The sequence below is a fragment of the Erithacus rubecula genome (assembly GCF_903797595.1).
Source record: "Erithacus rubecula genome assembly, contig: scaffold_101_arrow_ctg1, whole genome shotgun sequence".
Lineage (NCBI taxonomy): Eukaryota > Metazoa > Chordata > Aves > Passeriformes > Muscicapidae > Erithacus > Erithacus rubecula.
Genome location: NW_027636395.1, coordinates 622,658 through 649,024, shown reverse-complemented (window position 1 = coordinate 649,024; position 26,367 = coordinate 622,658). Strand labels below are relative to the sequence as shown.

Here is a 26,367-nt window from a genome sequence, read left to right as displayed (position 1 = left end):
TTGGCCATCTTAGAAAGATTCAGAAAGAAACAAATAAGAAAAAATACTCTGTAGTTTCTGGGTCTTGTTTAGTAAAATTATTACAGAGATGCTTTGCAACCAGAACTAAAGTACATTTTTGACTTACTACAGTGACCTGAGTGTGTCACACTGCTTCTGTTTTACAGGTTTTTTATTCCATGCTAGTTCCACAATTCCTTTCTAAAAAAAAATCCTCATAATTCCTAACTAAACATCTCCAGGGATGATCCTTGGCTGTTACACATTTAATTTAGTGCTCTTAAAGTCAACAGAACAATAAATCAGCCTTGGCTCTGAGCAAGCCTGGCTTTGTAGGTGTACATACATTTTTAAAAAGCAAAATGCAGGTGCTCAGTGTTGGTTTTTAATCTGTCTTATCTAGATATAGATTAGATCATGACATTTTTTTTTCTGCTTTATAGAAATTATAGAGATTTTAGTTACTGACATCAGTAAGTGTTTAATTTTAGTAGCTGAAGATCTGTCCTAGACAATTTGGAGATTCCTGCAATACATGCAACAGAGGTGTTGCAAAGCCTCCAGAAAACATATATTCTTGAGAATTTGTAAATTGAGCTTGAAAATTAGGTGACAGAATTTGGTTAGTCCTTTTCATTGTCTTAATTTTAGTTATGTCCTGTTTACATCTGTCAGTGAAGATCTACAATTCATGACATTTGATCCTCTATCAGTCCTTGATAGGATTGGATTCTGAATCTCCTCTAAATCAACATTTTTAAATTCAGTTTCTGTCTTTTCCAGTTTATGAATAGAAGGTTTAGTCAAAAACCTAGTCTGTATAATTCCTGTGTGAAGAACAATGCCTTGTTCCTTTCCCTCTTCAAGAACAGAGAAATGCAACTAATGCAGAGAAGATTGTCCTGGGTACATGTGAGCCAGCAGTTTCTCAGGCTCAAAAACTCTCAGTAAACTTTCAAAAATTAAACTTAAACCAAAACTGAAGCATTTTTCACTGAGGCTGATGGTCTCTGCTTGGAACAGCCTGGAGCCAGACTGTTGTGTGGTTCAAAGAGGCTGCAGTGACTGTGCAGTCCTCATGGATGATAATTCACAGGTCCTCGTTTTTTCATGGGCTTTAATTGGTTCTTCTTTGTTATAAAATTTAATGTGCCAAGATTTGTGACCTTTTTTCCCCTCTCTGGATGCATCTATACTTCTGTCACACTGTTGTGGCCTATCAGCAGGGCTGTGGTGACAGGATCTGATGCACATGAAACACCCAGATTTTAACAAATATAAAAACCAGAGCACAATATTGTTCTGCATTCATTATACTGAACAACTTTAATGCCAGATTATTACAATCATTAGCCAAAGACACTCCCCAACTGTTTCCTTTTGTTGCTATTGGTTGTTTTTTGGTTGCTTCTTTGTTTTTTTGTTTTTTTTTTGTTAGTTGGTTGGTTTGTTTGTTGGTTATGTGTGTGTACACGAGAGAGATTTCATTATTTTTTTCATTCTCTCAGAAGTTTTAAAATGATCAGCAGTGTGGCAACAACTTCTATAACCTCCAGGAGGAGTTTATGGGTATAGGGCATAGAAAGAGTGTAGGTGGATTCTGCTGGCATGCAGAGGAGTTAAATTGGAGTGTTTGGATGAGGAAAAACAGGCAGATGCCAGGAAGACATGGATAAACCATTCCTCAGTGCCTTCGCAGAAACTTGAGCCTCTGAGCCTCACTCCCTTTTTCAGGTGGGGCTGAGGAGCCAAGGTGGCTTTGTCTGTGTAACAGGAGTGGTTTCTCTCAGGACAAAGGTTAATTTCAGGTGAGGAGGAGCTTGTTAGAGGATAAACTGCATCTGTGAGTTTATACTTCAGGACAACTCACCCAGAGAAGGTGGAAATTTAGGCAGAATGTCAATGGAGTTGTTGGGAAGTTGAGCTAAACTGCTTTTTGGTGGGAAATTTAGAGTTCAGGAGCTAAAATTATGCCAGATTTCTGATGGCCCTGTCTCAAAGGTTCATCCTGCAAGGTGTGGCCTTTAGCTCATGACTTAATCCATAGCAAAATGAATCCAAGGCTTTTAGGGTGTTCTTAAATACATCTTTTTCCATGTGAAATTTAAAGCCCATATCTGTGCACCCTGCCCTGATTCAATGCCAAATCTATTAGACTTGCTTGCACTAGAGAGGACCATATTTGGAAGGTCTGTGTCAGTGGAATGACTATTCATGGCACAAGCCTTACTGATGATATCAAAATTTGGGCTATAATGAGGATGTCACCATGGAAGTCATTGAACACTTATTGATGTGCTGGCTGCTGTTGGTGTGTTACCCCTGAAGTCCATAAATGGTGGTGGGAATTCTTGCAATACATTTTAAAACAAATGTGCATTGAATTTGCAGTACTAATTTGGGTATTTGCACTGAGGATTTGTAGGAGCAGCTCCATCTCTATATTATTCCTTTTTGGCTGTGTGGAATCAGGAAGTTAGCCAGAGACATGGATTTCTCCCTAAATCACAAACTATTAGCTTAAATTGAAACCAGTTATCTAGGGTAACTCTTGCCATTTCCTTGTTCTGAGGAAAGCCAGAGAGATTAAAGACTGCACAATTCTAATTTAAATAGTATGAGTTTTGCTGCAACAGTCAGAAGAATAACTGTGGGAAGGATTGAAAATTTCTGAGCTCCTGGAGATAAAAAGGTGAACCTGGAGTCGAAGTATCATTAAAAACGTACTAGGCATGGTGTTTTATTATAAATTGTTTTACATTCCTCATGTTTCATCACTTATTTCAGTGTACCAGGCACCTACAGATATATTTAGGGTACTTTTAACTGCAGGTGACTAAAGATTTTAATGTGATGGAGCTGCAAAGCTTTGGGTGAGGATCTCTTGACACCACCAGGGGTGTCTCCTGTGGTATAATCCATGGATGGAGATGGGTGTTGGGTGAGGAGGAGTTTGAATTCTTCAGACAAAGCAGTGTGTGCTTCATTTGGCAGTGCTGAGGTGCCAGAGATGGAGATAGAGCCACCACCACAGCCCACTGGTGGAGTTTGGCCTGTGCTGAGCCAAAGCACAAACCACCCATCAGGATTGTCTCCTGGCCAAGCCCTTGAAGCCATGACAAGCCTCTGCCATCTGCAGATGGGGCACTCACAGAGTTATTTTTGGGGTGCCTTTGGGGAAGATTGTGCAGCCTTCCTTCCATGCACCATCTCCCCCCCACAGTGAGTGCAGGGAAGAAGGAGAAAAACCAAAACCAGATGTCCTTTGAATACTTTCCACCTACTCTCATGTGGTTTTGCTGTTGTCATGGAAATTTCTGTGAGAATGATAGTCGTAATTAAAGCAGTCATAGTCTAAAATGTGGCCTCAGGTGAGAAGTTTCTTCTGTGTTTTGGGCAGCAAAAGATCTTCTCTGGAGTCTATCCTGATTCTGGAACAATTCAATTAGGTTTCAAAACTGGAACACAGAGAAAATAATCTTTTTTTTTTCTCTAGCTCAGGGACTGTGGTAGAATTATGAGGTTTTTCATTATACTGGACATTTATCCAGCCTTGGATTGTGTGACATCATGAAGTTCTCAGGAGGATTCCTGTTCAGCCAATGGGTCTGCACAGAACAGACTCAAGACTTTCAGGAAAGTTTAGTTAAATCATTGCTGCTGTGCATCAAAAGGAATCAACTGACTTGTTCTGACGTGCAGGAGAAAAAGACTTCTTCATCTTGTCCAGCCTCCTGCTTTAAAGTTGAACCAAGCTGCTTAGATGTTTGTGGTTTTCCAGGCCTGCAGAGTGGTTTTGGTAATTAGTGACTTTATTAAGGACACCTCTTTATTACCCTGGCGTGTCAGAGAACCAGTCCTGAGCAGCAGAGAAAGAGAGGAAGGGGATGTGGAAGTCCTTGGTCCTGAAGGCACAAGGGTAAATGTTTTAGTCCTCAAAGTAGTCATGGTATTCCTGCTTTGCACACTTGACTATGTCCTAGGAATAAAATCTTGAACAGATTCCACATTTTTGAGGGAAAGAAAGTTGTGATGGCAGTGTCTCATGACTACCTGGGCTTTGACCTGCTAGCTGTTCCCAAGTGAGGAGCAGTAACCACAGGTTACAGGTGAGAAAATTCCCTTAGAATGCTCTATATAGCATCTGAAAAGATGTCATTTTGTCAGCTTTTAGACAGCTTTTGTCTCTGACCCAGGGCACCCTGATCTGTGTTCACAGAATCCAGGAGCTCTAACACTCCCAAAGGACATCTCTGCTTGCTGAACTTGATGGGTTCCAACTCTCAGAAACAAAAGAATATGTTGGGAGTTCACCACAGGCACATTGTGCTTAAAAAAATAAAAAAAAAAGCTCCCAAATTCTTAGTGGGAGATAATGTTCTCCTCAAACAAAAGTATCATCAAGGAACTAAAATGAAAAGACATATGAAAGTTTTTGTCTTGACTTTGTTTTTATTTTTTTTCCGCCAATTTTAAATTGTGAGAGTTAAGCATTTCCTTCCATGGGAATGATTAGCTTTTCATATAATTAATATCCCTCTGCATTTTCTAATATCTGGCTTTGGATGACAGTGAAGACTGTAGAAACTGAGCACCTGAGCACAAGGTAAAGTTCATGAGCACCAAATTCCAGATGGGACAGTAATAATCACAGAATCATAGAATCATTAAGGTTGGGTAAGAACACTTTTGACATCATTAAGCCCAACCATCAACCCAGCACCACTACTCCAGTCAACACAGGTTGTGTGTTGGCCCCTGGCTTTGGTTCCAGCCTGCCCTTCTTCCCTCCTTGCTTTTAAGTTTTGTGATTCATGACATTCACATCTACCAATGTGCATAGCTCACTGAGATATCTCCTCAGGAGAGAAAGTCAATCAAAGCAGTGAAACTTGCTGTAAAATCAGCTGATGAGATTTGTAGAGCTGATTCTAATAAAACTTTCCTTGAGGGATTGTAGGTGAATCAGCTTTTGTCTTCAAGAGAAAAACCTGACCTCTTCATCTGCCCCAATATTTTGGAAAGAGATGGAAAAAACCTGACTTCCATCAGATATCTCTTTTGACCAAGCAAAACAAACACATGCAAGGGGAAAATCCTGGGGATTCTTGGAGTGCTGTGACTGCTGAGGCTGCTCCATCAGCCTGGAGCTTGGTTTGGAACAGGAGCCAGCAATAACACACATTACATTACTGTCTGCAGCCTAAACACTCTCACGTTCTACACCCTGGTACTGCAGAACCAGTTTTTCTTCATCTGCTATCCTAAGCCCTGGGCTTTGCCTGCACAGAATTGCTGAGTTACTCAGGGTGTGCTCCAGCTATAAAAACAATGCACGTGGCTGTTCAACACACACAAAATTGAATTTGCCCTGCCTGGTGTTGGTGGCTATGTCATTTGTTTGTCGAGCAGGCGAGTTTTCCCTCTTAATTTCCTTTTTTTTCCAGTGTTTTGGCTGGGAAATTGAGAGGCTTCCAGCTTTATGTTAACAAAAACACTTTAAGAGTGTGGCAGGATTAGTCCTCCTGTTAAATATTTTGAAAGCACAACAACTTTCAAAAACAGGAGTAAATTGTAGAGCCTGCATGGATTAAATACATTTCATTAACTTCAGAATTACTTCTCATGCTTTTTAGATGAAGTTCCTGTGGAAGGTTTGAGTCTTTAATACTTTGCAGAAGTCAGGACATTTCAGCCATATGCTAGAAGTGAACGAAAACCCCTCATAATTAGGTTTTTTTGGTGGGTTTTTTTTTTTTTTTTTTTTTTTTTTTTGGTAAGGTTTGAGAAGCCTGCAGATGCAGAACAAACTTCCAGGAGTTTCTGGATTCATATGTCAAGCAAGGCCTTTATTAAACTCTTTCTTTGTTTTTTACCTTTCATCCCAACTATTACTAAGCACATTAAGTGCACATTTAATCATAGAGAATTTTAATCTGTTTTAAAACTGGAGAGACAAGTCGAGTAGTCATAGCTCATACAGCAAATTACTGCTATTTCCAATATGATTTTTGCCCATCACTCGATTTTTTAAAAATAAGAATTGTGGAATCACAGAAGAATGCTCTCTTAATGAGAGCAATTACAAGATTACATGTTTTAACATCTTTACCCTTTATCTTATCACTAGCATTCCTGAAGTAAATGCACATTTACTTGGTATATGATGGAATTTTGCTGATTGCCCTGCTGCCTTTTTGCCTCCTTTGTGAGGTTATTGTCACAAATTCTTGAGTATACCAATTAGGTGTCAAATACTTTGCATTTAACTTATTGGATTGTTTTTTGTTACATATGTGGGGGTTTTCTTTTTTCATTTTTCTTTTTTTTTTTTTTTAATTGTGTTTTTTTGGTTTGGTTTGGTTTTTTTGACAAAGATGGTATCTGTTTGACAGCAGCTGATTTTAAGAAATGAATGAAATAAGCCCATGTGGGGTCAGTAGAATATATTCAATGCAGAGAAAGGTATGACACCTTTTAAGTGGGTAGGATTATTACTATTGCAGATATATGAATACACCAAGGCAAATTTGAGGCAGAATTCTACCTAGAAAGTGCAGCTTGGGTGAGTCAGTTCTCTGCAAAGTAAAGTGACCTCTCTTAAAGGAGAGCCCTGCATTTTTAAATCTTATACCAAGACATAACCCCTCACTAAGTTTCTCTGCCTTAACTGAGTGCAGATGACAGCTCAAAGGAATAAGTAGCACAAACTTTAATGATTTTGTGTACAAGCTCCATTTGGAGCCAGTGATCCAAATAACTTGATGGAAAAACTGCTTTTCTAATAATTTTGCATGTTTACACATTTTTCCTGTGTATTCTATGAGATTCTCTCAGAAGGAATGTTGTGAGATTATCTGCAATTTGTTTTTTGTTTGCAGAAGTCATGACAATTAATCTCTCTTCTTCACTTTTCTCACTTCCTTATCTAAGTGGACTGATATCTGCTATATAATTGCAATTAAATTGCATTTTAACTGCTGATTTTCATATACATCACGGCTGCAGTGAGAGGATCAGTGAAGAGCCCTCAGAGCAGAGAGGGCTGTTCTGGAGAGGCCTTTCTTTGCTCCCCTGGTTCATGGTGCTGCTTTTGGGACAGGACTGTGGGATAACTGCATCCATCACTCTCTGCTGGATGTGGCACCAGAACTGGCAGGCAGATGCAGAAGGATATAACAAAAAAATGCTCATTATCTGTGTGGTGTGAAGAGCTGAATGAAACATTCTGAGGACAAATGGCTCTTTGCCTCCCTTATCTGTCACTCTCCACACTTTGTCCCTCTACCTCCAAGCTGGAAGCTGCATACAATGTGTGTAAAGCAAAGTTACACCATGGGATTGGTGTTGCAGCTGTAATAACAAACTGGAGCCTCTACCTAGCAGGAAAAAGAAAGCTGGCACCTTGCCTCCTTTCACACTTGCATTCCTTTCAGTCCCCAAACAAGCGTAATATTGATGTGAATGAAACTGCTCGGGGTGATGTAGTTTCTGTCTGCATTTTTCTGTGCTCCCTTCAGACCCGTGCAGGGGTAAGACAGATTGCATGCCTGGTGTGGAAAAGCAGCCTTGCCCTGCAAAAGTGGCTGTTGTGTCCAGGCCTGCTGTGGTTGAGGGAGGGCATTGCTGTCCTGCAACAAGTATTTTGAATTTGGGCTGCTGGTTTGAACACGCTCATTTTAGGTCTGGTTGGTTTCATCTGAAGTCTAGGCAAAAACTGAAAAAGATTCAGTTTACTGCTTCATTCCCAGAATATGGACATGAGAGGCTTGACTTTTCTTTAGAGTGTTTGGATGAATGAGGCAAACCAAGACAACTGCACAATGGTGATTTACCTTGGAAGCAAAATATTAGACGTGCTATTTGCTTTGTTTTAGTTTCCAACTGGATGGTTATTACTTACAAGCTGTTATTCCTTGGAAGCTGAACTATACCATCAACTTTCTAGACTAATTCAACTTCTCCACACAAAGAGGGCTTTGTGCATGCAGCATATCTTGTACATTTCCTCACCTGTTTTCACATGGGGCAAGATGAAGACTGATGGAAATCCGACTATAGAAGCTGATTTAGAGCAGCTAGTGGAGAATATTTCCTGTTTTTTGGGTGTTTGAAGTGAGATTCTAGCAATGCCTAAAAGGGCCAGATAGGAGGCTTGCAGAAGTAGATTTTCTTTATGGAAAAGGTAAATTCTGATGGACTGGATTTAATTAACTCAGTTGAGCTGAGAAATCTGCTCTAACAGGGGTCATGGTGGAGCCTCAGGGCTGCTGTTAGCTCTGCTAGAGACCAAGGGAGGGACTCAGTGTCAGCCACAGTGTACTTCATGGCATAAAATTTGCTTATAAATGCTCATACTTTGTGGCAGTTTAACTTTCAAATTCAAGCCTGGAACATTTGGTTTGCAGCTCTCTGATTACTTTTCTTTTTAAGGAAAAAAATGTTGCATTTTAGACTATAGATGAGCAGTGAAAATGATAATGCAACATAGTTCCTTGTGCAATGGAGAAGCAGAAAGAGAGAGAGATTTATTTAAACCTCTTTAGTGTTTCTTTGTTTAAAGAAACGCTACACATATATAGGGTAGTACATGCAAAACAGAATAGAAAACACTCATTGGTCCAAGAAGGCAACACCTCTTTGAAAACATGCTTTATGCAAAATATCATGAGACACTCACACGGGTCTCAGGCACCCTGCAGGTGCGTAATCATTGTTATAACTTCTTGTCCTTATGCAGACTGAAAAAGGCTTTTTCCCTGGTTCCCAGCTGTATCCAACAACAAAAAAATACTTATGTTTTGGGGAAAAGCCTCAACTTTTCAGGACTTTGAGGGGGGCAGCGGGGCAGGAATTGATTGACGGCAGAACGCGCTACTCACCTTTGTCATTTTCTTTTTTCCTTTTTGCTTCCTCCTCCAGATGAAGTTGTCCACGTCTCATCCCCCCAGAAGTTCACCTTCGAGGAAGCTAGGCAGCTGTGCGAGGAGCGGGGTGGCGTCCTGGCTTCCGTGGGCAACCTCTACGTGGCCTGGAGGAACGGCTTCGACCAGTGCGACTACGGGTGGCTGGCGGACGGCAGCGTCCGCTACCCGGCCTCCGTGGCGCGGCCCCAGTGCGGCGGGGGCTTGCTTGGGGTGAGAACCCTGTATCGATATGAGAACCAAACAGGCTTCCCTTACCCAGATAGCAAGTTTGATGCCTACTGCTATGAACGTAAGCATTTATTATTTTTTTTTCTTTCCCGGTCGCGGTTTCTGGCGTGCGTGCCGCCGGTAGCGGTTCCTCTGTCGCGCGTTTCGGTTCGGTTCTCGTGGCATGTGTGGGTATTTAGAAACTAAAAGGAATGTTTTAAAGTAACACTGGCAGGTGAAGACAGGCAGAGTTTTAAGGTAAGTTTCCAGCCTGAGCAGTGTTTTGATCCTGAGTCTGTGCGTGCTCTGCATTTTGGTGCCTGAGAACACCTTTGTAATTTTGCGTCTTGTCAACGAACAAAGACAGACATCCAAAGCCCATTTTCTCCAGGTGACTCTGCCGTGGCAGAGATGGTCTATGGAAGTCCTTTCCAATCACATCTATTCTGTGGATCTGTGATAAATGTCCTAGAGGTGAACAATGGATATTCTGTCTCCAGTGATGGCAGCAAGAGAAGCTGTTCACAGGCTGTGTGCAAGGCTGTCCGCTTTCAGGTCTCTCAGATGCCTGTAATTTGGGGGCTATCTGTGGATCCCAGGGACATTGTCCCATCTCATTCTTTCTCTTTCTTACTCAGTGTTTCATGGGCCAGTGGGTGGTCTAAATTGTCTTTCTTACTGCTGCTTGTTTCCCTCCTGGTATTTTCACAGGCACTTCAAGCGCTTGCCACATTCACGTGGTAGACTTCACCAATCTAAACCAGATGTCTTCCACACCTGTCAGCTTTCTTTTGGGGTCAAATGTTGCCCTGTAACCTCATCTATCTTCAGTGCCAAGCTCCTGGCTCTGCTATTATGGTGCAGCCTCTCCTTGCATAGGTTCCTGTTGTCCTAAAAGGTTCACCAGCTTCCCAGCTGAATACCCTGCTTCTCTGGGACTTGCAGCCTCAGCACAGGTGGGGCTGGACAGCTCAGCTATTTCCCTGCAGGCCTCTCTGTCCAAAGAAGTTCCTTGCTGCAAATAGCATGACTGACACTAACATTGAGTTAAAGTTCAGAACTTGGTCATTAACTATGAGTATTTAGGTTTTTTGGACTCAGTCCAGTGACTGTAACTCAGAACTACTTGAAATGTGCAGTTTGTACTGTCCCCATTTTTGTGGATGATGAACTTACTGCAGCTGCAGATCTTTCCAGCGCAGGCACTGAAGATCTATTTATGAGCAAATCTTACTCTTTGAGAACAAATCCCGACATCTGCTGCAGCATTATGATCTGGCTGTTCTCAGACAGTGTTGGTTTGTTGTTTTAATTTTCCTTTATAGTTTGTGGGTATGATGTTCCAAAACTTTGCATGTGGAAATAGTCCTAATGGAACTTCTTACAGGAAAAAGGACTTAAGTTCAGGAGTCTGTGCTCTAATCTGCAGAGCAGCATTTTGTCATATCACTCCTTCTGTTCCTACTCCAAATTGTTTATGACCTGTTTAAAGTGTTGTGGATAAAAAAGACTTTAATGAGGGTGTATTTCATAAGTCCCTCTAAAAGACTGGGGTAAGAACTGGACATTTTGCCTGTAATCTAGTCTTTAGCTAGGACAAATTCCAACCTGCTGTTTGTTTTTGTGAATTTTGCCGCTTTCAAGCAAGATGTGCTTTTAAAATGTTCTTTCCAGAAGTTTTAGTTAGCACTGTTTGCAGTAACATACCATTTGTTCCAAAAGTGACCTTGATAGGTATTGGGTTGTTGCCCTTTATTTAAAGGCTTTTCCTGCAAAGTCTTGCCCTCTGTATATAAAGAATAAATATTTCATCACTTTGCAACCCAGGAATAGACAGCTTAGGACTATCAAACTTTTTACAAGAAAAAAATAAGACTAAAAGGGACCATAATAGTTTTGTAGAGGCTGAGCGGCTCTCTAGCACTTTTAATTACAAACAACAGAATATCAGAATTAATTAAACCCTGCTGGCTAGAGGACTCAGGTTTTACCAGATACATCTGGCTTTGTGTGGGGAAATGCAGGAGTGTCATGCTGTACCCTCCTTCAGGGTGCCACAAATTTCAGAAGTTACTGAAAGCCCTCTCTCCCTCTCAGAAGGTGCTCGGGATCTCACAGGAACCAGCTGTGGCTCCTCACTGCTTTTGCTAAAAGATTTATGCAAGTGGTGAGTAATGAGACTCCCTGCCCAGCATCTTGGTCCTCCACATCTCAAGCAGCTGCCTGGTGCAGTGGCTTTATAGTGAGTCACTCTCTCCCACTGGGGCCTTGGACCCAGTCCCTTCTTTGGGGCAGAAAAAGGGAGAGGATAAAAAAAAAAGAAATGGCTCTGCATGAGAGCAGAAGGCTTGAATTTAAGCCCTTTGTTTCAAATCATCTTTTGTCTAGAAGTTTCTTCCGAAATTTCCCATTATCTCAGTTTCAAAGTTTCAGTCCATCACGAAATCTGCTGTCCCCCATCTTGGCTTGCTCTGGGGTTGACATCAAAGCTTTCACGCAGTGATTCCCACAGTGCCTGACTACAAAACTGTCCTGGCCAGGACCTGGGCTCTCAGGGTAACCCCAGCCCTGCTCACTCTGTTTCTCACACCCCATGGCTGTGTCTCTCTCCTCACCTGGATGTTTAGTCACACCACAGCACATCTGTGCCAAACCAGGCAGCTGCTCCAGTCCTCACAATGTCAAATTGTGCATTTGAGAAAGGGGATATCTCCTTCTTCATCCCTGCTCAGGCTCTTCACTCCTGTTTCATGATTATGAAAATCTCAAAATATTAATTTTAATTTGTGGTTTTAAGAAACTTCAATCCGTATTTTGAGCATTTTGCTTGCTTTTAAAGAGGAATCATAGTTATTGAAATACATATAAAACAGAGGGAGCAAATTCAATTTAAAAATGATATTCACTAGTTTCAGTAGAGCAGCCAACCTGGACAACTTTTAAAGTACAGTTAAGTTCAGGATTTTAACTTCTGCAGTGTTATGGGTACAAAATTACATTGTATGAAGTGTCTTGTCTTTATGAAAATAAGAGTGGCCCAGACTAATAATACATGATTTAAAATCAAAAAGCCTTGTTAAAAACCCCTGAAACTTTCTCCCCTTTGATCACAACTGCTTTTCACTGTTCAAAAACCACATGGGTCTAAGTTTCTGAAACATTATCTGTGTGTTTCGTTTCATGCCTCCAAGGCTTTTGCCAGACCTTTTCTTTTCTCTCCTTTCTTTTTTTTTTCTCCTTTTTTTTTTTTTCTCTTAGAGATACCTAATCTTGTATCTGATGGGGCCTGAAAAGGTTTCAGGTTAGACACATGATTAAGTACTTGCAGCTCCTTGGAGGGAAAGCTTTTCAAGTGTTACCACAGGACTTATATTAACATGCTTAAATTAAAAAAAAAAAAAAAATTAGAACAGCTCTTGATGAGCACTTATGCTAATTTTTAAGAGATAACAACATTTTATCATTAAGAAAATCCTTTTTAATAGATAACATATTTAATAATTAGTTCTTTCAGAGAGCTATAGGGGATTTATTTAATCCTATACTTCAGCCTCCCTGACTCTCCTGGCCTAATTCACTGGACTTTGTAGAAATCTTGTCACAGAGTTCAGCTGATGTGGATGGGCCTTTTTATTCCACAGCACCTGTAGAACAAATTGCACTCCAGAAATGCATGATCAAAATGAGTTCAGGTTTTTAACTTATGTACCTGTAACGAAGCTGAACTTGATGAGCTTCATATACAGAGGTGGTTGAATTTTTTGAAACATAAATCCACTTCTTGCTGAGAAACATTGATTTATTAAAGCTGAATTCTTTCATAGACCTGTATTGGTTTTGGCGAATCTTTCAGCAAAACATTTTTTACTTGACTCAAAACACGTGTTGACCATTTCTCTCTGGATTTGTCCATTCTCTCTCTCATTTTCCTCTCTCATTTTGACTTTGTTTCATGTACCTTTATTGCTCCTCTTCCGTTGTACCACTTTGGTTTGGCGCCGCGATTCAATTTTGGCTGGAGATTGGAACATTCCAGCTCTGGGATGGTGCTGCCATGTGTGTTCTTCAGGAATGGAGTCCAGGCTGCTTTGATTGTTTCAACACAGCCCCACTAAGAGAGGATCCACATCTGCCACTGCTTGGGGCTCAGACCCCCTTGCTTTGATGCTTCATCCGCCTAAAACTCAAAATCAGAGTTTTGTAGAAGAAACATAGGAAATTATGAGCTCCACGGAGTTTGGAGGAGTCCTACAGCACAAGCCACCACGAGGGCAGGCTCAGCCTCAGCAAACATCCACAGTGCTCCTCTTGTCCAGCAGCAGGAAGGATAAAGACTCTTAGGCACAGCTCGAGAGCTGGCAGGAGAAACGCTGTCTTCCCCTCCTGCTGCATGTGACTTAGCTTGGAAAACCTTGAATAGCTGGGCAGCTCTGTCCTTCTCCACAGCAACCGCCAGTAGCTGCGTGTCCCAACTATTTCCTGGATGAGGGAATTATTTCCAGCCTGATGTCAGGGGCTGTGTTACGGGGGATCTGTGGATTTCTGGTCAGTTTGGGAACGGACGCAGAATAATGAGGACATAGGGCGTGGCGACGCACGAGGAGCAGAATTGCCAATCAGAAGGGAAAAAACAAAACCCAAAGAGACTTTTATCTCAGAAGAAGCACAGTGCAGGGCATAATAAACACAGTGTGCTCCTACAGGTCAGAGTCCAGTGTCAGAATGGGCAATTGCCTTAGGGTAGATGGGGATCCCAAGGTCAGGGCACTGACCACAGAGTGTGCAGGGCTGCTGGTTCTGCTCAGGCTGCCTCTCTGTGAAGATGAAGCTGTACAAAGGGATTACCCCCACACAACCACTTCCCAGCCTTTTATTATTCTCCTGGGAAAGTAGATTTATGTTCCTCTCTCAGATATGTCGTTTATCAAGACCTGCACAGCTGCAGAGATCCTCACTAATTTCTTGGCCCAGCTGTGGTTGTAGTAAATCCCTGCCTCTCTCTGCTGAGCTCGTGGTGACCAGCACACCAAGAGCTCACTCTGCATGCTGAAAACTGCAAGAAGATCTCAATCCACTCCAAACCAGTCTGGGCTGTACATCTCAGCAGCATCTCACCCTGAGAAGGAGCAGGAAGGATGTGGCAGCTGGGTGCAGGTCAACCTTTTAAATGCTGAGTAAAGTAAGAACAGAGATTTATCAACCTGTCTGATGGATGAGGAGCAGCTGTTTGCAGCACCATGAAGGTGTCCCTCATGGGGAGGAGATGCTTCTTTTGCCTGAGCAAGGGAACTTGCATTTACCTGAGTGATTCAAAACCAGGCTTTATGTGCAAAAAACACCAGAGGGAGAGAGGAAAGAGAAGAAAACACAGTTTGGGGCATTTTCCTTTCATTGCCTCAGGCTGTTCAATGGGTCAGGTAACAGGAACAGGAGCAGCAATGTGAAGAAGTGGAAGGTCTACCTCTTTAAGTGTTCAAGTTTTTTTTGCTCTTTGTCACCTTTTCTCCATTGCTGTTGTGGGGTCTGGGCATCACCCATGATACACAGGGTGAATTCCCTCCTTTCACACTAAGAATTCTGCTGTCAGTTCTTACCCAAGTGACAATCTTGGCCCTTTTTGTTCTTCAATTGTTTTTTGCAGTCACAAAGCAAAGATTATTGCTTTTAGTTGGTGCTGGATTACAGTTTTAATTAGGAAGAGCTGACTAAAGAGGCTTGCTGATTTTTTTTTTGTCCTCTTTGGCAGTTTCGTAATAAATAATGTGGAAAGAGAAATGCTATTGTTCTTTTGTGGACAGATTGGCAGGTAATAATTCGTTCACAGAGCTACACTTCCATGTGGGGAAACCAGGAGATAACATATCTTTCCCTCTTCAACCATCTGACTTCAGAAGTTATGAAATAGCAAGTGGTTTTACTTAAGAATGTTTGTGTTCACAGAGCTGAAAGAGCTGCTGCCTCCACTGTTTTGTTAGCTGCAAAAAAAGACCTTGGGCAGTGGTGTGAAGAGGATGCAAAACTTTTAAGTTTTTCTTGCAAATAAGACACGCTGATATCTTTGAAATTTCAGGGTTTTTTTGGTTTTTTGTAAGACTGTCATTGGTTTTCTCTGATTTGATGCATGCTTTGTAAGCAGGAACAGATCCTACATTTAGATGTTCATATATTTTTCATTACATTTGGCTTTTACTTTCCACTCAAAACAGAGTGTAGGTGAATGGTAGTATACACCTGGAGAGAAATTCTTACCGCTGCACTGTCAGATTTTGAATTCTGCTACCAAAATTCTCATTATTTATGAACAAAATCCCACATCCCCTGTGCACCAGTGGTTCTGGAAAGGTGTGAATGAGCAGGTACTGGATCAGTGCCATGATCAGAGGTTTCTTGTTCACTCTGTAACTCTGATCATCCATATATATATATTGTATTTTTTTTTAATCTGTTCTTAATCTTAGATTTGTTCAGTTTGGAAGGTTCTGCCAGTAATTTAAGCTGCAGCTGGCAAAACTTTTGGCCTCAGGGGAACATTCAAGGCTGTCTTCTCTGCCAGGGTTGGTAGCAGGGAAGGAACAGACACCAAGAAGAAACTTCACAAATTAACATATAAAAATACGTAAAAATTAAGCAAAGCAGCTCTCTGCATTGGCATTGTGCTGAAATTGGGCTCAAACATTTTGAACATTAATTTTGAGTGTCTCAACATACTTATACTTTGTAATAATTTATTTTGGCTGTAATTCACAGAAATAATTCACTATTTCCAGCTTTTGTTCCAATTTAAAGCAATTTTATGTTGTTTTGGCTGTTAGCAATGACTCAGAACAATCCCTGTCTATAGGGTCTATGTCCTTCCAGGTTCTTAGATACATACTAAATGTAAACAGATAAACAGTGGTTTATAGTGCAGAAAAATGCTCAAGGGGCTCAAGTCAGGTTTTTGGGTAGATCTGGTAATATTGAAAAACCCTAAATTATAGTATATGTAATTTTTAAAATAAGCATTTCTATTTCATAAAGTAGACTAATACTAATCTCAAATTAAACAGCACAGAACATACTAAAATCCTTATCTGGTAACTGCAAAGTTAAACCATGTCTGAAGTCTTACAGTTTCATTTCCTTGAAAAAATACAGTTTCAATATTCTCCAAAATTTTGAATCCTTGTTTAATCATGGTGGAAGAGGAAGAAAATGCTGTTCAGTAAAGGCATTAAAATAACAAATAGAGAGTGAAAAATATAGCATCTCTGCAAAGTCATACAGCCCTTCCAAAATCAACTTCATGCATGTTGTTCAATGTAGAAAGAATCGATTTAGAAAAAAAAAAATAGTCTTTGATATGAGCAGCTGTTGGTGAGATAATTTGCTTTCTTGCTGCTAATATGTTCATGAGTTTTATTAGGAAAATCTGCCTCATGTCTTGAACCAGAAGGAGGACAAAGGAGATAGCATATTGCACGCATGATGCAAGGAGTATAGTAATGCAAAACATCTGGGTGGAGTGGAGGACAGCTCAAACTGGTGTTGTCTATTAAAAAAGAAACCTTCCCTTTGTTTATTTTATTTTTCTTTTCACACAGAAAAAAAAAAATGACATGGATAGATTTTTCATTGAAGAAGTGCTATCAGGTTTTTTTTTTTAATCCACTCAAATAAGTTTGCAATCCTGAATGATGTGGGTGAAAAAACTACATATAATTGTTTTGACAAAGTGACTTTAGAAGCCCTCTAGTTGATTTTAACCAGAGCTGAATTGCACACAGTTTCCATGGCAGAAAATCTGCCTGTTTATTGATAAACTCTTGAAAAGTGTGGGCTCTGCTTATAACACTCTAAAAAGGTAATATTTATTGATTCAGTTATTAACATAAACAAACCAAATATGCTTGGTGTTTTTTCAGGTTGGCATAATAAATGTGTACCTATTCTGTCAAGTCATTAGCAGATAATAAGTCATGAATAATAAATATCTGCATCCCAGGCATAAATATGTGAACTCTGGGGACTTCCAAGCATTTCTTGGAAATTTGGAAGCTGCGTAAGTGGTTGTGAGTAAGTGTACACAATTTCCCAGCAGCAATGAAATAAAGTCACCTTTTTTTTTTTTTTTTTTTTTTTTCCCCTACAGATTTAAAAAATTTATCTGCATTGCCCTCATTTTTGTCTAGTTCTGCTAGAGGGCATTAAAATTTTCATATTCCTTCAGAGGGTGATCCTGATGGTCACTCAAAATATGGCAGCAGGGACCTGAGTGAGTGTTTGTGTTGGCTGCAAAGCCAATTCCATCCACATTAAGGAAACTGATCCTGTGATTAGAAAGGAGAGATTGAGACTTTCCATTTTGCCATTAAGAAAAACACCAAAAAAACCACAGCTGTTGAGGAAAATTGGTGGATTCTTTGGTGGGGATTTAACAGCTACCACTCAGCAGCACACACCAGTTGTGTACATCCTTAATTTCCCAAGCTGAGAAGCAAAACTTGTGTGGTTTAGCCAGCCCCATGCAAGCAGAGAGGGGAGAAAAAATAGCAGGAATTCTCTGGTTCTTGATTGTGTGAGCATTGTCTCACAGATTGAAAAAAGCAACAAACATCTACTCTAGGCTGTGGAACCTGAAACACAAAAATCTCTTGTGTTCAGGTTATGCTTTGCTTAGTGGGGTTTCAAGAACTTTACTGCTTCTTGCTCAACTGAATGTTTTAACTTAAAACAAATATATATGTATGTGTAGCTAAATCTTCTTTGTAAAACCACAAAAAGTTTTAATGTGTGGTAGGGAAAAGATTCTTCTTTTTTTTTTTTCTGCTGGCAAGGAGCACCACCACTTCTGAACACAGCCACGTCATATTTTCTTGCCCTCACAATTTCCTTTTCACTTTCACTTCTCATTCAGGCAAGCTGAAATATCAACCCTTTCACCTCATTCTCTTACTCTGTAATTCTACACGTTGGTCTGGAAATCTTGAGCTCTCATCCTCTGACCAGCCCCTCATCCTTCATGGTGAATCAAACAGGGCTTTTGCAAAGGTGGCATTTTCAAAGCTGAGTGTGTGAAACTGAACAAATATTTGTGTGACCCTGACTTGCACATGTGGAATTCATACCTGCAGCTGTCAAAGGGGCACCCAATTAGCCATGGGTGTGTGGAAAAAAACAATCTGTGCATGCATGCTGCTTATGCTTGAGTGTAAACTGTAAAATAATGTAACTGTTTTGATTTCTGTGTGGGAGGGGAAGAGACTTATTTGATCAATTACAAGTTAAGCAAGATTTTATTCTGGAAGGAGTTCTAGGTGTAGTCATGTCTGTCTGGTAAACAGTGAGTCCTCATTAGCACAGATTGTTTAATGTATTCTTTATATGCTTAGTGTGATTTAAAAGCTGTATTTTCCTCTTCATTTGCATCCTTACAAGGCTTTAGACTCTCAGTCACTTAGCAGTTAACAGCATTGGATTAAGACATTCACATCTTCCACCCATCTGCTCCCATTGCCCTTCTGAAGATGACTGACCTGGAGAAACTGACAGAAGGGAAGATGATTCCAATCTGAGCTTTTCCTGAGGAAGACCTCTTTTCTGAGCACTCACTTTTCCCAGGATTTTATTATCTGCTGACACACCTTGTGGTGTTGGCACACATTTCTTCCTCAGATCACATAGAAGTGTGGGCTAAAAGGAATAGACGAGCAGCAGGACCACCAGGTTGTTTAAAACATCACAATTTGGTTCACTGGCAGGACCTTTCTTTGTGCCTTCTGTTCATCTAGGATAGCAGCTCCCTTACCTTTCCCATCATCCAGAGGGTTCAACACTTTGCCTTTGCATGTTCAGCACTCCCATGGAAGCATTTCTGTGTGTGGAGGAGTTTCAGACGTGCATCTTTGAAGTGTTTTCCAAAGATCAACATCATTTTAGCAGTATTAACTTTATGATCTTATGTTTCAACATTCTCATCTTTCCCCGCAGTAAATTTCTCCCAGCATAATTTAGAGGCAGGGCAGCAGCAGTATTTTCTGCATGCTTGATCCTGCTGCTTGAGCACACTCTCACTGCAGTGAAGATTCCTTTCTGCAGTTTGTAATTATGTGCTGAAAATAAACTAAAGCTTTATTTCACTCCCTTTATACATCTGAGTTGGATGGTGTATCAAGCCTTGAAGAAAACCCACAGCTCTACTCATTTTTGGCATCTTGAAATAAAATTTTATGTCCCCAGATCAGTACCTGGCTGGCTGATGGTCACTCATGTAACACAAGGATTTCCAGGGGTAATAATATGAACCATAAATATGAAGAATATTGCCACTTTTTTCACTTCATCAGACTTTAGGCTAGGCATTCTGCATCTTTACAGTGGGTTATTGCATGTCATTCAATACTCTAAAGAACTCCCTAAAGCCTTTGAACTTTGCACTTATTTTTCAGCATGGCATTTTAGTTTTTGTTGGGAACATTCAAACTAATGAATTAAAGTAACTTGTATACTGACTGCACCTTTCTTTGTTTTGTTTTGTTTTTTTCAAGCTAAAAAAGTCACAACAGAGCCTACGACTGTGGAGCCTGTGACATCCCTGAGAACTGACAGTGTGAAATCATCACCTGCTGGAGCTCCTCTGGAGCCTCCCATCTCTGAGACTCCCCTTTCTGAAGTGCCTGCCACCCAAACAGTCTCTTTGGAGGAAACAACCTCAGAGTCTGAAGAAGACACAGAAATGACTACTGATGTGGCTGGGGAGAAAATTCAGATGGAGGTGCTCATGGAGAACATTCCCTTAACCACCCTTCTACCTCAGACTGTCACCGACGGCGAAATATTCACTTATGACACCCTGGGAAGGACTGAGCACGATGTCTCACCCAGGCTAACAGACACCACATCCCCAGACTTGGAAGTGGATCACACTTACTCTGAAGCAGAGCTGCCCCAGGAACCAGGTAGGTCTGAAAGCATTGAGGACGCTTTCTTGACCTCTGTAATTTTTCAGGATAGCACAGCTGTAGCTAAGAGTTCCACTGGTTTTTGGGAAGATGCTGAAACGGGAGGTGCACAGAAGCATGATGCTGATAATCAGACTGAACAAATAGAAGTGGGTCCACTGAGGACAGCTACAGATAGCTTCTTACAGACTTCTCGGAGAGAGGCTGCCAGAACAGGGACTTCAGATTCATTAACAAAAGAGAACATCTCTCACAGTGCCCACCTCACAAATGCACCCACAGAAAAATCCATGGAGGCAAAGTCTGATGAGAAACTTACAACTGTTGTGATCCCTAAAGCTTTGCTCACTGATGAGTCTGCAGAGAGGGAGGGCAGTGAGAGCATGCACACTGCTGTGCCTGGCACAGATTTTGGGGCGGCTACTGGTCCTGCCCCAGGATCAGAAGTGCCAGCTGCATCAGAGACACTCCTGGATGAGCATGCAGTAACCACTGGGCAGTTTTCTGCAGTGGAAGAGTCAACACCCTGGGTTAAATTTAGCTCTGCAACCGCGTTGGACAGCGAGGCCTCAGCTCAAGGGAGCAGAGAGGACCTGGGGGATGGGCAGCCCACCCTGGCATCTGGAACACCTGTATCCTTTTCTGTGTCAGCTGCTGGTCAAACAGAATCTGAGGCCATCTCAGGAAGCACCGATTCCCTGCCAGGCTTTGGAGAAGGCACCGTGTCTCCTATCCCCTCATCTCAGCAGACAGAAGCATCAGCTGTCCTAGAAGAGCAGGAGAAAACAAAACAGCCAGAAATGAGGACAACAGATGTGAAGGTCACTCATTCCACAGCCACCATTCCTCCTTGTGCTACAGCAGAATCTGAGGGATGTTCTGCAAGGGAGAAGATCACACAGGCCCCTCCAGGTTCTGGCACGTGGCTGCCAATGGATAAAGAGGAGGGGTATATGACAGAAGAATCAACTCACACTGGAAGAGTGATTGAGTTTGCTACAGAGGATGACTTCTCTGGGATGGAGCCTACATCATCTCCAGGGCACATTGTGGAATCCACAGTGCATCCAGGAGCTCCAATTTCAGCAGCTACTGATGCAACTGAGGCGAGCAGGGAGCCAGCAGAGACCACAAGGGATGAAGAAATGGCATCAGCTGATTTTGGTCACATTAGGGATACTACAAGTGTGTCCCACACAAGCAGCTCCTTGGATTTGGAAGTGACCACAGTATCCAAAATACCAGTGGAAGAAAGTAGTGCAACCATAGGGTCTTTTAGCTCAAGTGTAACTGTATTGTCAAGTGCTGTGCCCACAGCTGTGGGGGTAACTGAGCATGAAGGAGATGAGACATCAGGGACAGAGGGAACTAATAAATTTACAGATGTAACAAAGGTAGATACTGCAGTTCCACAGAAGGAGAATGATGCTTCCCTAGTTCCAGTTACTGTAGAGAGTGAGGTCACTAGAGATATGCCAATTACTGATCAGACTCCTTTTGATAATATCTTTCATACAGAAGCAACAGAAACCACTGCAAAACATAGCAAGGTGTTCCCAGAACTCTCCACACTGGACCAAGGCTTGGAGCCAAGGACTGCCACCCTTTCAGTGACATCTGCCCACACTCACGAGCCAGAGACGTCAGCAGGACCTGAATGGCCTTGGACAGCAGTTCAGGAGACACAGGATGAGACAGGCTCAGCCTTTGAAGAGATGTACCCAGCCACAGAGGTACCTGTGCCCGCAGAGACCTTCACAGACCACGGAGGAGATCTGGGACCTGAGCAAACCAGCACCTGGTTGGACCTCACGGTGACTCCAGCAGCTGAAACTGCTCCTGAGCAGGGTGAGGAGGTCACTGAGGTGGTGCTCATAACAGCTGGAACTGAAGCAAAGACTCAGCAGAGCCCAGGAACCCCCACCAGGGAGGGAGATGATGCAGTGAGCTGGGATTCTGTGCCACCCTCCCACACGATGCCAGCAGGACATTCCACTGTGGAAAGCATTACTGCCCTGACTCTGGGAGCTTCTCCAAGCCAGGCTACAGAAGGTTCAGGGATGACCACAGAACCTGAGGAAACCAGGCCAGCTGTGTTTGCAGCTACTGCAACAGATAAGGCAACCATCCTCAGCAGCATGACAACACCTTCCATTGGTGCTGCTGACAAAATTCAGCCTACATCTGCAACCAAGCCTTTTGTCACTCAGAAGTCTCCACGCATCATTCCTGATGAGGAAGAGGAGGTAACGAGCCATGACATCATCGTAATTGAGGAATCTGTTTCTCCCAGCAAAGCCACTGCTGAGGATGATCTGCCAAGGAAGGTGCTGGAGCCAGAAATCGATAAGGAATATTTCACAGCATCAACTGCCACAGCAGTGGCACGACCTACAGCTCCTCCCCAAGTGAAGGAGGCCACAGAGGCCTTGCAACCTCAGGAGCTGTCTCCTTCCACTTCTCACCCTGATAATGACATAAGATTGTATGTTATTCAAATCACAGGCAATGACACAGGTAAGATTTTGCCTTTTAGACCCACAGTCCATCAGAGTGGACAGTTTGTCATGAGAAGCAGGTGTGCTTTAGAATATGCTGGAGATGTTTCTTGGATCGCTGAAGGATGCAAAGTGCCACTTTTGTCTAGACAGCAACTTGCTGAATATTGGTAGGTCTATTTTAAAAGCCCCTCAGAAATGTATTCTACATATGCTGTTTGGTAAGAATTATTTCTATGTAAGAATGAATATGAAACTGTTTAATTTATTTTTAAAAGTCATGATGGCTACAGTCCAGTTTTCTTTTTTAATGTTGTCGAGTCACCAATTTAACTTCAGCTGTCTGTGAAACAAGCATTTTAATTTCACAGCTTCCATTCCATGCATTACTAGTCCTAAACGAAGCACTAGATTATTTTAACATTCCATTGGTCTGTAGCAATTAACAATGCCATGTACAGTGTAGTCAGCTAAAAAATGGTAAAGCACTCTACTGCCTCCTGTGATTTGGAGGAAATAAGTTTTTTCATGGTTTTTTTTTTTAGTAGCATATCACAACATTTTAAAAATCCACCTTAGAGACTATGTGGTGCAAATTGATGCAATATTTAATTCTGCCACATTTTTTAGCTGATGGTTCTGTACATGTGTATGTAGCTTCAATTCCATGGGTATCCAGAACAGAAACTTCTAAAGTAGCAATGAACTGTTGGGCTTGATGATGAATATGTCTCCATAATGCAAATGTTGAAGGGTGTGCAGTTTTACATTGAAGAAGCTTGTCAACTGAATCTTATTTAAGATGTCATGGTAAAACATTACATTTTTTAAAAAGTAAAGGAACTGTCAAGCAGTACAAAGCACAGGATTTCTGCTAGGTTCAATGTTTTATTGTGTTTGATTATCTGATGGTTGCATAATAATTACTTTATTTTTTTGAAGGAACACAGAAAAAATGGAATATTTTTTTTTTCTTGTATTTCTTAACTACATGCATGCCTTTTGAATGGTTGTGTCAGAAACTGTTTTCTCTTTGGTTCTTGGTCAACCTCCGTGGCTCTGAAGAACTCACCCAGCAGAATTCATAATTTATGGGAGTCTTTTGGATGGTTTTGTCAGGTTTGTTCTTGGTGGGGTTCCATTCATAAATCAACAACCAGTAGTGTTTTTTTCATTGAGATGTGCCATGTCCTGGTTGGACATTTCATACCTTGGCTTGGTATCTTTTTTCACATTATGTTTCTTACCCTATTTTATATTTACAGGGTGCAAACCTGCACAAGTTATATCAATAGTAGCTTAGCCTTCTATTTCAGAAAATGGTAGTTATGAAACTTTTGTTTCTGTGGTATATTATCATTGTTTTGTCTTTACATGTCACCAGTGCCTTGAGAGTCTCCATTAAATAAGTCCAGTAAATCAGAGAAGAAGGATAATTCCTGAAAACAAGGCTTAACTCACATATTAAGTCCTTTTGTCCCTTCACTTAATTTGACTTATAAACGAGTAGCTGGACTAGATAATAGTGACCTTGTTTTTCCTAGTAGATTTTTGAGTTCTGCTACAGTTTATTTCTTACAGGAGAGTGGATTGTGCTGGGCAGATTCATGTTCAGGGTGATGGAAAGAAGTAGGATGGTTTGGAAGGAAGTGGATGTAGGATTTCTCTTCAAGAAGAGCCTAATTTTACACCTCTTTTTTGCTTTTTTGGGCATTTTTTGTTTTTATTGTTGGGTGGGTATTTTTTGTTTTTTGGATTTTTTGGGGTTTTTTTGGTTTTTTGTGGGGTTTTTTTGGAGGGGGGTTTGGTGTGGGGTTTGTTTGTTTGGTTTTTTTTCTGTTTGTTTGGGTTTTTTTGCTTTGTTTTGTTTTTTTGTTGGTTTTTTTCCCAGAATAATATGGTTAGTGTGGTTCATTAAATTAGGATTTGGATCAATGTGGATTATCTAAAGGGCAGTGGATCAGTGTGCTGATGCTCTTCATAGCTGCTCTTACTCTGCCTTGGGTGATCAGGTCTTTAGGACAAACTTTCTTCAGGGTTTTTCTTCACCTTCACAAACTTTCAAAGCTGTGCATGCATTTCCCAGGTATAGATGTGCATAAGTATCAGGGTGTTTGTCATGAGACTTAAAGTTGTAAATCCTTGAAAATCTGCCTTTCAGAATTATTTAGTCTGTGAGGAGAGGAGAAATGTTTATTTTCCTGAAATATTCTTAAATTCTAGAACACTATGTGTGTTTTCTTTAAACACAGAGAGACTCATCATGTGTATAGTGCAAGGTTAAAAAGGAGTTTTCTTCATTTTTCTGTTTTCAGGCCCTGGCAGTGGGAATTCCTCTACTTAGCTACACAGATTAAAGGCACCCTCCACCTACTTACCCCAAATTCAGTTAGAACTGCCAAAAATTTATTCTCTCTGAAGGTTTGGATTGATTTCTTTTACTGCTACAGAAATGAAAGACAACATCTGAAAAATCCTGTCAGGCCCAGTTTCCCTTCATTGTTCCTTAGTCCATAAATTTTCCTTGTGCTGAGGAGAATGCATATAGGGAGTAATGAAGAGGAATGAACTTGGCAGAGATTACCAACATATGCCTTTCACTAGGATGTAGTTTAACTTCTTATTCTATCACTCCTTATTTGAGAATTGGTCCACTGTCATAAAGAACTACATAAACTCTACTATGGCTTTTTATTCACAGCTGATTGGAAACTATAAATACAGTTTACACATTGCATCTCTGATAAAACAAAGGTTTTTCCTCCTTTGGCATGTTTTCAAGGTAATACAGCTTAGCATTTTTAGATAAGGTTAATCTGTGAGGGTTATAAACAAAGGTCTTCACTTATTTTCAATTCAAGAATCCAAGAGTACCCCCTAAGAAGGGAGACAGCTTGCTTACAAAAGCCCTTCAAGAAATAACTGTTTCAAATAGGCATAATAACGAGAGGTTATATATAGATGGCATTGTCTATAAACGGATATATTTTCCTTTTTGTGTTTGCAGAAGTGCTGGAACTATTTATGAGATTATTCTTTCCCCCTCATTCTTCACCTCCTTGTCATTCAGCTTTTGCCAGAAGCAACAGTTCAACAGTGAGGCAGGGCTCAGCAGAAATTCAGCACCATGTTTTGTTTCCCATCACTCAGTTACAATAAAAACCCTGCCATTGCACAGCTGAATATTGCTCCCTGCAGCTCCATTTGCCATCCACAGCGTGGGCACAATAATATTTAAGTGCCCCATGGAGGTGCCATTAGGCTTTGTTAGGCAGGAGCAGTGCTATACATTCCACGTGGAAGAGAAAGCCTGTGCTAAATTTGTAAATTATTGAGATTTTGGGGCATTTTTAGCAGTTTCCATCAAGCAGGACAGAGAGCCTGTGGTGGTGGGAGCAGCCCTGGCTCAGGTGAGCTCACCTGTGGCCAAGCACAGGTGGAAGGAGAGGCAGGAAGGATTCCCTGTGCCTTTCTCCTCCTTCTCAAACCTTCACCAAACTGGCACCAGCTTCTCTGAGGAGCTTTGAAGTCTTTGGGCTGGAATGTGCTATGAATATATGGAATTTGGGGGGATATTATTCTTCATTATTCTTGCAGGCTGAAGCTGCATATGAAAGGTGTTGAGTTAAATTCAGTCAAATAAAGTGGCAAGGAGATTATTTTGTCTCATAGACACATTCCCCTTAACATAAGTATTACAATATATATAACTGCAAGGTGCCACTAAATATCATTTCTAAGATTTTACATTTATTAGATCAGAAAAAGGTTTTTCTAGAGGACTTATTTTCTCAT

At 41.2% G+C, this 26,367-nt stretch overlaps 1 protein-coding gene across 3 annotated transcripts in view; it reads left to right on the top strand.

The window, feature by feature from the left end:
• Positions 1-26,367, top strand: part of LOC306815140 (versican core protein-like) — a 91,226-nt gene that overhangs the window by 24,178 nt on the left and 40,681 nt on the right. The window contains exons 6-8 of one of the 3 annotated variants that reach the window (XM_079331765.1): positions 8,923-9,216; positions 19,661-20,071; positions 21,593-22,591. In XM_079331765.1, coding sequence (XP_079187891.1) covers positions 8,923-9,216; positions 19,661-20,071; positions 21,593-22,591 — 1,704 coding nt within the window. Of the gene's footprint in view, positions 1-8,922; positions 9,217-19,660; positions 22,592-26,367 lie in introns of all 3 variants that reach the window. The other 2 variants (XM_079331764.1, XM_079331766.1) reach the window with 2 other exon arrangements.